At 37.4% G+C, this 15,032-nt stretch overlaps 1 protein-coding gene across 12 annotated transcripts in view; it reads right to left on the reverse strand.

Moving 5' to 3' along the window:
* Positions 1-15,032, reverse strand: part of RGS7 (regulator of G protein signaling 7) — a 269,020-nt gene that overhangs the window by 127,861 nt on the left and 126,127 nt on the right. For all 12 annotated transcript variants that reach the window (XM_071549622.1, XM_071549613.1, XM_071549612.1 and 9 more), the window contains one exon: positions 9,549-9,645. In XM_071549622.1, the coding sequence (XP_071405723.1) occupies positions 9,549-9,645 (97 nt within the window). The remainder of the gene's footprint in view (positions 1-9,548; positions 9,646-15,032) is intronic.

A 15,032-nucleotide genomic window follows, 5' to 3' on the forward strand; every position in this document is an offset into this window, starting at 1 on the left:
ATACTTCTTTAGACATAATCTAGCCTTGTCTTCGTACAAGGTTTTATGCACAAGCAGATTTCAGTTAACTTATCACTACTACAGATGCTGCTTATATCAGCTTATGAGGGTTTCTGTTAAGCTGATATATCATGCACTGTCTTCATGGGCAAATACATGTGGCACAAATATGCAGGCTATCCATTTTTGTATGTGCATATTCGAGTGGGCTATTTTCTCTGTTTTCTCTAAGTACTACTCATTGCTGATAGAAAACCAGCAAAACACAATCATTAACTGGTGTTAACGACAGAAAAAATGGTAAACTGATTAAAGTGAAGCTGTGATGGATTGAAGAAGTCCTGATAATTTCAGGTTGACATGAGGCTAATTCAGGACTCCCTTTTCACCTCACATTTTCCATGAATGTTACATGTCCAGTGTCCAGAGACTGGGTTCCCAGTCACGGCAAATGAGGTGCAATTTTGACTGTAATGAATGCAATAGGTTTTCCCATACTCCTCTTAGAAGTTTTCCCACTTCAAAGGTGCAATCCCCTTCCACTTAAAACACTGGCAAAATCTTACACACAAAGAGAGTAGGAAGAAGGTCTAGCAAATGGAGGGAAGTATTTTCATTATAAAACAACATAGTAAGAAAAATTGGGAAAAATTTTGTATTGGTGATCAACAAAGCTCAGAGCTATTGGTCTGTGAAGATGTGTTTGGGAGGAAGCATGCATTGGAAAACAGAGATTCATCTAATTCAAAATGTGTATTTAATGTGGACAAATCACAAAGAAGACGAATGTCCTCAGCAATCTCCCATCTCACAACAAGACAATAACTATTAAGCCTTTTTTCCATCAGTGCATTACTTCTATACCTAATTATTTTGGAAATGTCCATGAAAATAGCTTTTCATAGCTATTGATTTTAAGGGAATGGACATTTATGATTAATGTTTTGCATACAGTTTACTTGAAAATACTCTTCAATGGATTTTTAGTATATTTCAGTTTCCTGGGCCCATTTTTCAAAATTGCCTTGCCCTTTTTTCACTTTATTTCTTTCTTTCAACTAATGCTCCCAATGGCAATCACCATTGAATTGAAAGGTAAACATAAGAATACAATTTTTGTTGCTGTTTGATTAGGAAGAAGCAATAACTTTTAAATGAGTTCTGTTTAAAGTAACTAATGAATATGCCTTCACATTTTGAAAGCCTTTTCATTCTGACAGCAATTTATTAAAGGTCTGATATTACCATATGTCTTAAAATGAAAATGGAGAGCATAATCACCTTGGAACAGCCTGCCCAGATAAATTGTAGATGCCTCATCCCTGGAAGATTGGATGGGGCTTGGAGCAGATGGTCTAATGAAAGGTGTCCCTGATCATGGCAGAGGGCTTGGAACTAGATGATTTTTAATGTCCTTTCCAATCCAAACAATTCTATGATTCTATGATTAAAGCTATTGGAAACATTTCTTTCTTTCTGAAGAGCATTCAGGTCTTATTTGATCTCAGATCACCAGTACTTGCTTATTCTGAACTTCCCAATGGCAATGCTATCACAAAGCTGATTTTCCACAAAACACAGTTCTGTCAAGTTCAAGCAGCTTAGGAGCACCTCTCTCTGGCCATAGTTACAATCCCAGCCAGGCAAACAAACAGAAACAAGAGGTTAGGGTATGCATGCAGCACTCAAATATCCCCTTTCAGTTTCTGTAATGCATACAAGGCATCATTTACTAATCAGTTAATTATTTCACTATTTGGTAATGACTGCATGTCCAATCTGATGGCTCCACTTAGTCAACTTCTACTCATGACTCTAAAAATCATGAACATGGTATCAATAAATAAAAGAACCAGTGTTCTTAAAAATATCCCCTCTCACAAGACCATGAGCATTTGAATGCAAATCAGTCGCTCTGACAAAGTGACTAAGGGAAGTGACACACAAGAGAGACTCTTAGTATAACTTCAAATCAACTACTCATTTGGGAATAGAGGATTGTTAACTTTTTGTTCTCAAATTCTGCTTTGAAAAGTGAAACTGTAAAGATAGCAAGTCCCTGCTCACATCTGCCCATCTGAAGGGGCACAGGAGAGGGAATGATCCAGCTTCTGTCCTTCATGAACTGACAGCAAGCTTTTTATCAAAGCATTTTACTAAGACTAGAACCTCATAAAGGCAGCGAGCTTGAAGTTTTAATACTGGAGGCGCTGTTTGCAAATAACAAGATGCTGATTTGGCATGAAGAAATCAGCAATGATTCTACTATTAAATTATACTTAAGAAGAATGTAAGAAAAGAGAGATGAAGGAATTGATAGAAAAAGAAAGTAGGAAACTGTCATTGACCCAGCATAGGAGACACTGAAGCAAAAAACAATGTCCACAAAATTTAAGACTTGGGAGATGAGAGTCCTAGCTTCTCCCATATGGTTAATTTACTCTGAAAAATCTATCAAAAATGAAGATTCCAAAATCATTTTATTTACGTGTACTGCAACATTACTTTGCTCCAAAGTGCCAGATGATTGAAGTGTTACTCTTTTGTCGGGCTCTTTTCTGTCAAACCAAATAGCAGAGCTTTCTCTTTCATCTTGCATTTCAGGTAGGTAATCTCCAGTACTGAAGTGGATAAACTTATCGACTAATTTCACATGCAGCACTGAAAAATCATCAAGTGCCAGCTACTCATTATTCAACTGGGGAAGATCAAAACTAATGACAGATGAAACACTCTTTCTTGTTATTAGTCCCCCGAGTCATCCAATTCCCACTCTGTCGCTCTTCATTCTTTGCTGCCTGCCTCTATGTAACGAGCAATACTGTTGCAGGTAGTCCGTGTGACTCGTTCCTCGGGCTCACCTACCTCTGATTTGTGAGTGAGATGAGCTACTATGACACTGCTTTCCTCTAGAATCTCTCACTACATCTGACCAGGCTACTGAGACCGCTGCTCTGTTTTTGGTGGATTTCTTTTTATCTTTAAACTCATAAACTCTATTTCTTACCAAGCATACTACTAATAGTGCTCAAATAAAGACTGTTAAATAGTGATCATATTAATATATTTCCTAATCAAAGTAGCATATCTCAATATTTTCATGATTTCCCAGGTAAAAGAGAAATAAGCATTTTCTGAGATCATGAAAAACATTTAATAAAAATTAGATATGATGGCAATAATCTTTCTAAAAAATGGGAAAACAATGTCTATATGGAAAAGACACAATATGAGCTTCACATGTAGGAATGAGAAAAAACTGAAGACTTCACATGGATCATATTTTCCAGTGAAAGGTAAATTAATGTTTTCATTTTCTCTGTAACTCTGAAGCAGATGTTAAAAAAACACCTTTCTACTGATCTCCTCCTTTTTTTTTTGTTGATTCAAGTTGTAACTACTTTTCAGATTATTCAGCTCTGCATCAGAAACAGCCTGTAATAACTAGTAAGAACATGTTTTTCTTGAATGCTTTTTATTCTCTCTGTGTGCATTCTTTAATTGAACTTGCATTTCTCATAGTTCTCCCTGCTTCTTCAATAAAAATAGTAGTGTTTGAGCTCAGTCTTACACATCACTCAACTGACACCTTCCTCACAGATTTTATTCAGCACTAAGCATATCCAAATATTACACACTTTAAAGTCCTATGAAGCATCACACTGATATTCCATATTGACCATAAGACACCACAGTATCACATCTTTATAATGAAATTACATTACACATAATCACATAATCACATTATGATTAGCTAACGAAACTTTCAGTACTAATATTGACCAACTCACCTACCTCACAAAGACCCCCAAAACAAACCCTCAACTATCGCAGTGCTTTGTTGGTACATTCTAAATGTTTCTTTCTCCTTCAAAGTGAACAGCAAAACTTTGGCATTTGTTTCTCATCTCTCCTTAGTAAAAATAAAAATTATATTTTAGAGCTTCTTCTATTTTCTATGATTCATATGTCAGATTCCATGCATTCATTATTTCAAGTTTTAGTTGCCTTTTTTTTTTTTTAATCCATTTCCAGGTTTAATAGTGAAACACAGTCCAGGCAAATTGCCTTCTCTTTTTCCTAAAACTCCAACCAGTGATACTAAGGAATGCACATGACAACCTTCATGCAATTATTATCATTGGCCAGCAGGATGTCTATACAAAGTATTTTCTGCATTCCTCCAAAACATTTTAAAAGCATTGAGACAACAGGAGCCATTCTTTTGTTCATCAAAATGTAATAGATGAATTAATTAATTTGCTAGAAACCAAATCAAATAGTATTTTTAATTTTGTTTTAAATGTAAAATTAAATATGCCTGAAAACTTGGAGGATTGTAAAAAAACCAGAAAGACAGCTTCCCAGCAATGCCTTATCGGAGAATGGCTCGGTGCTTAACAAGGAATGTAGGGTACTCTCTGTGGAGAAAAGGAACGATTCCCCAGTTTCGATACCTCTCAGCCCGGTGCCTTCCCCCCTCCTTCCCCTACAGGTTTTTCTAGCCCCAAACAGTTTCGCCCTGCTAAGAAAAATACCTCCTTGCCTTTTTTTCCGTTTCTAGCCCTAAGAATTCCCTTCTTCTCCTCAGCCACATTATCACACCGGGACCCTGCTAGTCAAACCCCCCCACTGAATCTCCGGGGAAGACCCGTGCCCTGCAAACCCCCCCGGTTCGTCTCGTTCCCCTCCTAAGCCAGCACCCGGGAAAAACCCCCACTTCCTCTCAGCCCCTCCATCTTTCCCAGTACAAGCCTTTCCTGGCCATACATGCCCAAAACACCCAAAACTCAAAGCCACCAGTTTTTCTCTTTTCCCCTACGGCCCCGGTCAATCTCGACTCCCACGCCAGCCGTGCTAGAAAGCCCTGGCTGTCTCCATATTCTGTCAAGGTGCCTGCCAGCCATGTCGCTGGAAACCAAGTCCCACAGAGCACCCCCAAAAGTCCCAGTACCACGGTCACCCACAGCGCAAGCCCTGCCAAGCTCCCCGCCAGTTCCCCCCCCCAAAGGAAGGCTGTGCAGCCCCCACACCTGGCCCCAGCTACCCCATGCCAAGGCAGGAGCACAGTGGAGATGGATCAGCAGAGATAGCCGCCACCCTGGAGAGCTTCTCCAGCTAGCCACGCAGCCGGACAAAAGCAGCCCCACCGGGGAAGTCCCGCCGCCCATGCTAAAAGCTGAACCAGCGTGGGGAGCCTGCGACCAAGCATGCCAGCGGGCGCCGGCTCGGCACGAGCCGACCCCCGTCTGAACGTGCAGCATTGTAACCCTTCCTGCTGTGTACGACCAAACAGGACATCATGCCAAAGCCTGCAGTTTGTCCCTTGCCAAGTACCCCCGACTGTACAGCCACATGGAAACCCCCCCCACTCCTGGGCACCATGAGGCAAAGGTATTGCGAAACACGGCCGGACCTGGTTGAGGACTGCAACTGTTACAACGCACAGAACTGAGCCTGCGCAAACGAGAAGCGATTGCGAAACTGTTATGTAACACATGGAAACTGCGCCTGCGCAAAGGGGGCGTGGCCTACGCCAGAAAAAGTGAATATAAGCAGAGCCCTGGACGAGAGCCAGATGTGAACCTTTGGGAGCTGGTCTCCTGGGTCACCCGGTGCTCTGCTATCCTGCAAGCACTGTGTTGCTCCTCTCCTTGCCTTCACAAAGAGCTGTAATCACTGAGGCTAAGGCCTACAGAGCTGGACGCTGCAATCACTGAGGCTAAGGCCTACAGAGCTGGATGCTGAAATCACTTAATAAAATCACTACCTTTTTTTTATAAATGCTATTAACCTTTTTTTTCCTTATAAAATAAAATAAACATTGATTTATCTAGCCAACGCCTCGGTATCTATAACAAAAATGCATAATGACACAAAAGGAGCAAACTCTCCTGTCTGAATTTTTCCTTGAAGCCTTAAAATTTTCAAATTTGCATTTGTTCTCTATGAACATATGGAACATAAAGCAAAATGATTCCTCATATTTACAAAATTTCACAAAGTGAAATAATCTTTAACTTAGAATTGTATTTTTCTGAAGCCAACAATGTGTACAGCGTATAGAGAATTATCTGTATTTCGAATGTTTCTCTGTGTGGGTATTTTACTTGTGAAAACATTTAAGAAATGACTCAGTAAATGAGATAGTATAATCACATCGCTCTATTTATTATAATCACAACATTCTGTTAAATTCAAATACCATTCCTCAGGCTGATTTTGCTAATGCAGTCATCCTTAAACAGCTATGGTCAGTAATTTTGCATTAAAAAAGCAACTGCTCTTTCAACTGGTTTCTCACTTGCTGTTGTGAGAACCAGTACTATGAAATAAAAGTACACAAAAAATAAATACATATAACAACATAATTAAAATGCTACCCCATAAGACCCTATTTCTACAGAAAATTTATGGACATCCTTAGTTTTCACAAGTTGCTCAAGGAACTCTTACAGATTTTTTTAAGTACTTCCAGGAATGTGATTTCACTATGGTAGTGCTTCCCACTTTGCTTCTCCCCAGCAAAAAAAATCCCAGTTACAAAGCTCTGTTTGTTATGGGATGTAATACTGGACAGATGGCTGCATATAAGACGTGCTTTAATCTATAGACACAAACACACACATATAAATATATGAGCATATACTTTTTTGTTTTAAACTGGACAGCATGCACTGTTGGTCATTTTCATATGGATGCTTTTGTGGGTTTGTGGGGTGATGGCCCCTGATAAGGCCTGATGTGTTGAGGGAGACATCTCAGCCCCCTGAAGGGATGCTCTTGGCCAAGGACAAAGGCTTTCAAACTGATAAGATTAACATAGGGTGGAGTGTTAAGAAATAGCATGGCCTCCCTTTGTGATATCTTCTAGGAGCCACTTCCCCCAGGCATCTGTATCACCATCACCCCCCCAATAGATTGGCTTTTAGCCACACAAACCACATGAAAGAAAAAAGGGGTGTAAAAAGTGTTTGTAGTTTAAACATCAAAAAGAGAGAGAGGAGAGACAAAAATGCCAGCGTCTCTGTGAGGGTAACAGCTGCAGCTTGTCCTGCCTTCTCTTCCTGGAATAATGTAGGGGTGAGAAGACCCTGTGCTTTCTATTTTTTCTAACTTTACTTTCTTAAGTTTACTTTCTTCCTTTATACATTCTATCTTACATCTTATGCTAACAGATACTTTCATTCTTACTTTATAAGCATTTCTTTTACTAAATGTGTTTTGCTACCTTAATACTAATAACAGTAACTTGCTTCACACTTTGCAACTTTATATTGGTTATTGTTTTTTGCAATTCCTACTTTATAAGACCAGCTCTGTTTTCCAGCTATAGTAACTTGCTTTACTTTCAATGTGCAGTTTCTTTTTCAACATGTGTGTTGATAAAAAGAAGCTCTGTTCTCTCTTTTTGTTTTGTGTTATAGAGTGGTGTGCAAGATATTTCATTGTCCTATGTTACTGAGAGAGTGTCTCAATAGGTGTTTTAGGTGGCTGCATTTTTAGGTAGTAGTTCTTTGTTGCTAGTTTCTGTCTGTTGTGAAAATGGGATACATTGCTGTATTGTAACTTGAGTTTAGTGTGTTTGTCTCTGTAGAACGTGTTTTGTGCTGGTTTATTCTGGGGTTTTTATTATCAATTAAATACAATCTTGCAGCTGAACGTTATCACCAGCAAAGCAGAACCCACAATAACTGTCACATATTTGTATTAAAAAATGTTATTTCGGGAGCTGTTGTGAGAAAAGTTCTTTTCTCCTTGGCTTAAGTGTGGCTTCATATTAGAAGTCAGAAACGCTTCCAATCTGTGGGCTGTCTGTTAGTTGACAGACAGTGTTGGGGAACATCAGGCTCTGATTGTCTAGAAGAGCTTATTTCTAATAATTTTCTCCCTGGCTGAAGTGTGGCTTCATATCAGAGGTCAGAAACTCTTCCAACCTGTGTGCTGTCAGTTAAAAGACAGGCAGTGTTGGGGTACATAAGGATTTGATTGTGTGGAAGTGCTTACGACTAATAACTTTTAATTAATACAGTTAAAACTAGAAATCATCGTATTTCTGTCTCCCTCCTCCCTTTCACATGACAGGGTATTAACAGTACTACAAGCTTTTATTATATATATTTGCAGTATTATCATCGTGATTCTTAGACAGCAGTATTCCCATGTTTCCTAGCAATCAACAGTTTTGAGTTCAAGCTGATATTAGTTTGCTACATAAACTCCTTGGATGTTAAATGAAATCCACTACTCAGCACAAGGTTTGAACATGCCAGATTCCATTCAGAGTAGAGAACTGACAGGAAATCGGATTAATTGAACTAAAATGACAACGTAATGTTCTGGTGGAGCTTATACTCTTGTGCAACAAAAATTACTACCCTGGTATTTGAGGTAAAAAATCTGCAAAGGGAAAAAATGAACTCTTCTATGATTTTTTTTGCTTCTGCAGTCAATAAAGTTAATGCATCAATAGAAAAGTTGATGTACTACTGTGTATATATATATTCTAATATAACCTTTAAATCTATGATGACTATACTAGTTAAAAAAAAAAGACACTTTCTCTCTATTTTGAAATCCATAGCACACAATATAAGGCAGGGAATTCAGAGGCAAGTTTTAGTACAAGTAGTTTCTAAAATCATGAAACTATTTTGTTCACTCTTAACACTATCCTTTGTGGCAGAATTATTCACAAGCAAAAGCATTCCAAAGTTTGACAATTAAAGCAGAGAATTCTTCTTGCTGTTCTGGCAAGTACAAACCTCTATAAACACTTTTTATATAAAGATGATCTTTTGCATTACAAAAAATGTAAGTGTTCCCAGAATACAGAAAAATTAGTTCAACAATGTAATCTATTTCAAAGGACATATATATATATTCATTGGAGTACATATCCACATTCATAGATTCATAAATTGATGTAAAATTATGTAACTAACTGAAAAAATAAACGCTAGTTAATTAATACACAGACAGATTTTTACATGTACGACAATACTGACTTAGATTATCTATAAAGTTTACAGCTGTCTTGCAAATCACCACAGACACCTCAGTCTTGGTTTCTCAGGCACAGGCAACCAGTTACAAAAGCAGATTATGAATACTGTAATAAATATCACAGTCCTGATTCAGTAACAGTTGCAGATTGCAGTGATGATTTTCCTTTTGTGCCACTACTGCAGCATTTCATACCTTCATATACTGGCTGATATACTAAACTTTTACTTGCTATGAAAACTGGCTAAAAAACAGATTCTGATTTGCAATAAAAATATTGCCATTTTGGAATAATTTTAATAAATTAAATATTCCCTTCACTTAATTTACAGGAGAAAAATAGCTCTGCATAAACCCACTCCAATCTGAGAGAAACATCAAAAATTTCTATAATTATTCAAAGGATTAGGGATGCCTCCTCCAGACCAGGTGGCTGTGAATTCCCCACAACATTCATTTAAAGGTGTTTTCCCTTTGAGCATCCCCTTATATAAAGTACAATGAAGACCTGAAAATTATACAAAATTCAGTTTTACTCTTACCAGAAAAGACACTGGGGATCTTAGAAAGAAAACTTTTCACTGTACGAATAGGAATCCCATTTTTCTCATCTTGCATGCGGGCTATGACATCTTCCATCTGAACAGAGAGAGAAAAAAAAAAAAAGAAATCCAGAATTATTTCCTAAAGTTAATCTCTGAGAAATCCCAAATCAATCTCTCAGAAAAACAGGTCCACCCTTGCTATTTCTTTCTTAACTTATATATTTTTATTAGGCTAAAACCTACAAGTAACTTATTCATTAGCACCAGGAAAGTCTCTTGAGAAAGAAAAAGCAATACAGAACAACTTAATTAAAGTTAGATTGAGTTAAAATAGGTAAAAAAGTGTCAAAAACCATTGCTGGATATAAAACTTCAGGTTTTAATTGTCTTACTGGTATTGTACCATATATAAAAGCAAAATAGACACATGCAGACTTCTAGAGGACTGATACAGTTCTCAAACAGACTATACAAAACAAAAATAGAGCTTTTAAGATCAAAGTAAAAAAATCCTTCTTTTCTTTTGAGAAGGGGAAAAAGAAAATGACAATGTGAGGCAATTTGGCATCCCTGGAGACAGCAGAGCCAGAAACATAAGATTTCTTTCTAAGTAATGGAGTCAGTATAAAAATATTTAAAATCAACTTACCTCTTTTTTTATACTCTTATGTTAGCTCATTTATTCCAGCTCAATTTTTTAGATTAATGTGGACCATACATTTTATAAATTATGCCTAACCCAAAGGTTCACTTTCCTGTGAACTATGAATAGCAAGGCCTTTTACTGAAAAGAAGAAAGAATATTCAGTCATTGGCTTACAATGCCAGTTTTTCTCCTTGCACATTTCATAATTGAAGTTTACACATTTTATAGTGTCCATCTCTTTTTAATATCTAACTTCTGAAAATATTCAATGAAATTGTAAAGAAATTAATTACAACTATTCTTACCTTTTTACTTAAATCACCTACATACTCCTTATGAAAAACTCTATGTGACAGAGCATTTTATACTCTTTTATTAGTAAAAGCTGACAATTATTTTCTAAATCACCTTTATATCTCAATAGGTTCCTAGAGAACTCATTTAAAGTTTGCGGCTAGGGCATGTTGTAGAAGCAAACTAGCAAAGTTCTGCCATGCACCTTTTTACCACTGATGTCAGGTGACCCACGTTAGCAACCATTGGGTGCAGCTGTGCATCAATTGGTCCAATAAGGAGGTTGGATAGAGCCAGCATTTGGGGTCACCAGTGGGATATGTAAGAGAAAGAACCAAAATCCATACCAAAAAAAAACCCCAAACAAACCACAAACACCAAAAAAACCCCAATGACCAAAAATCAATTAGTTCAAAAGCTCATGTGAAACCTATTTACACAGAGTGTCTGGAGGTTTCCACGCTCCATGTACTTTTGGCTCATACATTAACAACCCAAGGAACACCAATCCAGCGGTGTAGTATAAACTATAAAGTACACATGAGAAGTAGCTATTGTTAGCAGGATGTGAAAAACTGAGTCTGTTGCTCAGAATTAAGCAATGTGTGAATGCAACAGAACAAAAGGACCAATGTTCATCTGACATGGAATTTAATAATTTAAGTACAAAAAGGCTATTAATAGATTTCTGAAGACATTGTCAAGCATACAAATCATTATCTATGAAATGGAATCTAAATAGTAACTGAAAGCTTGCATTCCCCCTTCTAAATTCAGTTGGTAAACCATCTTACTGAGCCCTGAAGTGAATAAAAAGTCACTCACATTCAAGTGAATATCTTTGCTGATCATATTTGATAATAAATTGCACACATGCATAGTAAGCTTATAAGAATATTGCTAGAACTGCAACATATGTTACACTAGAACAAAGTTTAGAGGACAGTTAATACACAAGACAATAAAGGTATATTTACAGTGTAATAAAGATTCATACAAACACAATCCTGGAACATAATGTTACAAGTAGAGGGATGTAGTTACCACTTGCTCAAGCTCAAGAACATGAGTGCAAACATTCAATGCCCAGCTTTGCTAGTGCTGTCAGTAACCAGTCTGTTGAGGGTACATGGAATAAATTAACTGACATTCACATATGCTTTGCTAAACTTGCTTCATGGACAGGATTTAATCTAAAGTGCACAAAATCTAACTCTGATAGGGACTGCAGCTCTGAGAGAGTTCTCTGGTTTTGATTAACCAAATAAGCTCTAGGATGTCTGCCCTGCAAAATTACACCTTCTCCTTCACATCAAACTCATATTATTGTTCCGTGTTAGGAGTGCATACCCTCTGTGCAAAAGGCAGCTCACACTCCAGACCACACCATTGTGAGCTACCTGCTTAACTCAGTGAACAAAGATTATTTCCTAAGTGAGTGGGAATGTTCTGAAATGAAACAACACAACAGCAGACTGCTAATTAATTACAGTTAACCTGGGATTCTGCATGTTACCTGTTAGACTACAAAATTTGCGTTTCTCCTGTCCCTTTTTGCACAGAAATCTAAGAAGTCACTTGTTTGTGGTTACTTTAAATCTTAAACATAAGAACTCAAGAAAATGAAGAGTAATTTTAAAATAAATGTTTCGGTTACCAATTCAAAACAATGTAATCCAACATATGCAGATGCAGTTTAACTTTCAATATACATAGGGGCTATTTTTGCTTTAGCTCCTTTAAATTCAGCAAATACATAATCTCTTTCACTAAAAAACACCTCATTTAATTATATTTGGAAAGCAGCAGTCAAGGCACTTCTCAGTCATGACCTAAGACAATGAAAAGGGTAGAATAGTTTAATTAGAATGATGAAATAAAATCTTAATCCAATTTTGCTCAAGAACTCTAATCTGGGAAACACATGGTGCTGCCTGATATAATAATTTTCCTTCCTGATGTGTCACTGTTTGTTTCTGAGTCAGCTGACCCAATGCTTAAATATAAGCTTCTTCATTTCACCTCAGAATTAGACTTCCATAGTTCTTTTCATATATCGTTACCTGGCTAACCCTGACAGTCTGATTTTGCAATGGGAACTTTTTTATCCCCAAACATTCTCAAAAAACTCAGAGAAAACAAATCCACAAATAACTTGCTTTCTGATCACTCTGAAATGAAGGTCAATATGCTTGAAAAAAGGAAGTTGTATAAGCACACCTTTTAGCTTTTAGTTCACCATTAAATATCATTAACAGGCAAAGTGTAGCTAGAAAGAAGTCACCATTTATAAATCAAAATATTCTGCAAAATTTGTGTAACTTTTTTACCAGTCTGGCAATTCTAACCATGACAAAAACTCACTAACCTTCTGATGCATAGGCAACTCAGAACAAACTTACAATATTAATATTTAAAACTTCATTTGTCTCCTTGTGAAAATAATTTGAAGTCTTCATCCTGACATGTAAGTACTCTGTGAAATCTATTTCACAGACATATGACAACAGTGACAATGCATCTTATATGAAGCAAAATGAAAGAGAGTAACATCCTGTAATAGAAAGGCTACATCATCCAGGAGCCATTGAATAATAACAAACACACTGAGCCAGGCATGCAGGCATGCATGACTCATCTCAGGAGGAAAACTCACAGAGAACTAACACACCCATAGAGTCAGTGGTATCTGACCATGGGGAAAAGATCAAAAGTTATCAAATGGGAAGTGAAAGTGATGGTTCTCATTGCTGCCTGTTGCTAAAAGTCCACTGAAGGACTATGCTTATTAGGCTTTCGTTCTTTAATATCTTTAGAGGCTTCTGCCATGTAGGGCACAATTCCCCTCTTCTATCTTTAATTATCACCTACCCAAAGGGATCTATATTTCTCCATTATTGACAGTGGAGGTCTTAATTGCGAACCAGGATCAGTATCCTTTAGTTACTTATACCTAGTTGAAATGAACACAAGACCTATGAGCAAAATTTTTGTTTCCCTAGATTTCAGTGTCATGTGGTTTGTGGGGGGGGAGACCCTGATCTTTAAATTTCTCTATATAAACATGAATTTCATTGCTAACCCTCTACACATCTTGCTAAAAATAATCAACTTGCACCATAATTCAGCATCACTGCATCTTAAGAAGTGGGGGGTTTACTTCATTAATTCAAAGACAAGAAAAGTCAAAAGTGCAAAAAGTTTGTCAGTGCAGGACAAGGGTTTTCTCTTCCTTTAAAATTGAGCCTCGATCAGCTCCACGTAAAGATGATCACTAGATACAAGGATTCCAATACTAGAAAAAGTAATTGGTCTGTAATCAATTGAAGTTCAAGAGATACATGGTAAAAACTTGAAGCCTTGACCTACTTAGACATATACAAATATATCAATTCGATTTCTATTGCTAAAAAACAAAACAAAACAACAAAAACATAAACCCCCACCCCCCACCCCCCACCCCCCCCCACACACACACATACACACACACACACACAAAACCCACACAAAAAAAAAAAAAAGCAAAAACCCCCCAAAACACAACACCAACTCATTGCCAGGGAGTAAAAATACACCCAGGGACATTATAATGAAACTTCGCGTAATTTTGTATTTAGAGTCATACCTCAGAACCTCTTATGTTGAGTGTACTGGGGTCCACTCACACTACAGCTTTCTTAATTATACAAAAATTCTTCTTCTTCCTTTTACACAAATGCAGGAGTGGAATAACCCAGTGGAACTAACTACAAACTATATCCAAACTTGTTAAGAAGGAGAAACACTTACAATATGTAATGACCTCCTACACTTTGCAACAAGTTTCCTTAGACTATTTTTCTCCTCCTTACTTCCTCAGACATTTTTTCCCTCGCTACTTTTAACATCTTACAAAATCCAGGATCATTACTGCAGGTAGCAAGAGGGTTGTAGGAGGTTTCCTTAGCCAGCTCCCCATACAGAGATGTACATCAAGCAATATGGGCTGAACAAAACCTGAAGGGTAGGAGAAAGATCCAAGTTTCCTTATAAGATAATGGCCACCTTTTTTGTGTTTTCCGTCACACACTAATTATACAGAAGATAGATAGATAGATAGATAGATAGATAGATAGATAGATAGATAGATAGATAGATAGATAGATAGATTGATTGATTCTCACCTTGTTATCATTACACTGGTAATTAGCTACCTGTATCTGCTCTTCCTTTCAAGAGTGCTCCTCTCTTTAAACTCTATTGTATTACTTATGCTCTGTTCTCACCTGCTGTCAATTATACTACAAATTTTCTGTTGAGACCTTCGTATGTACATGAAGGGCTAAAGTACCTCCGCAAAGTTTCGGTTTAGGAATCTCAGTCTTCCCATGTGAGCTGGACTACATGTGCCACCTATCACTGAAGTATCCTTCTTTAATTGAATCATCACAGTACTGCCTGAGAGCTGCCTAAGTGGTGAACCAGGGATCTTAGTACAGCTGGTTAGGATGCATCATTGAGAAGAAAAGAGCATAAAATACAGGAACTACAAATCCCAGGAG

The sequence above is a fragment of the Pithys albifrons genome, chromosome 2 (genome assembly GCF_047495875.1).
Source record: "Pithys albifrons albifrons isolate INPA30051 chromosome 2, PitAlb_v1, whole genome shotgun sequence".
Classification (NCBI taxonomy): domain Eukaryota; kingdom Metazoa; phylum Chordata; class Aves; order Passeriformes; family Thamnophilidae; genus Pithys; species Pithys albifrons.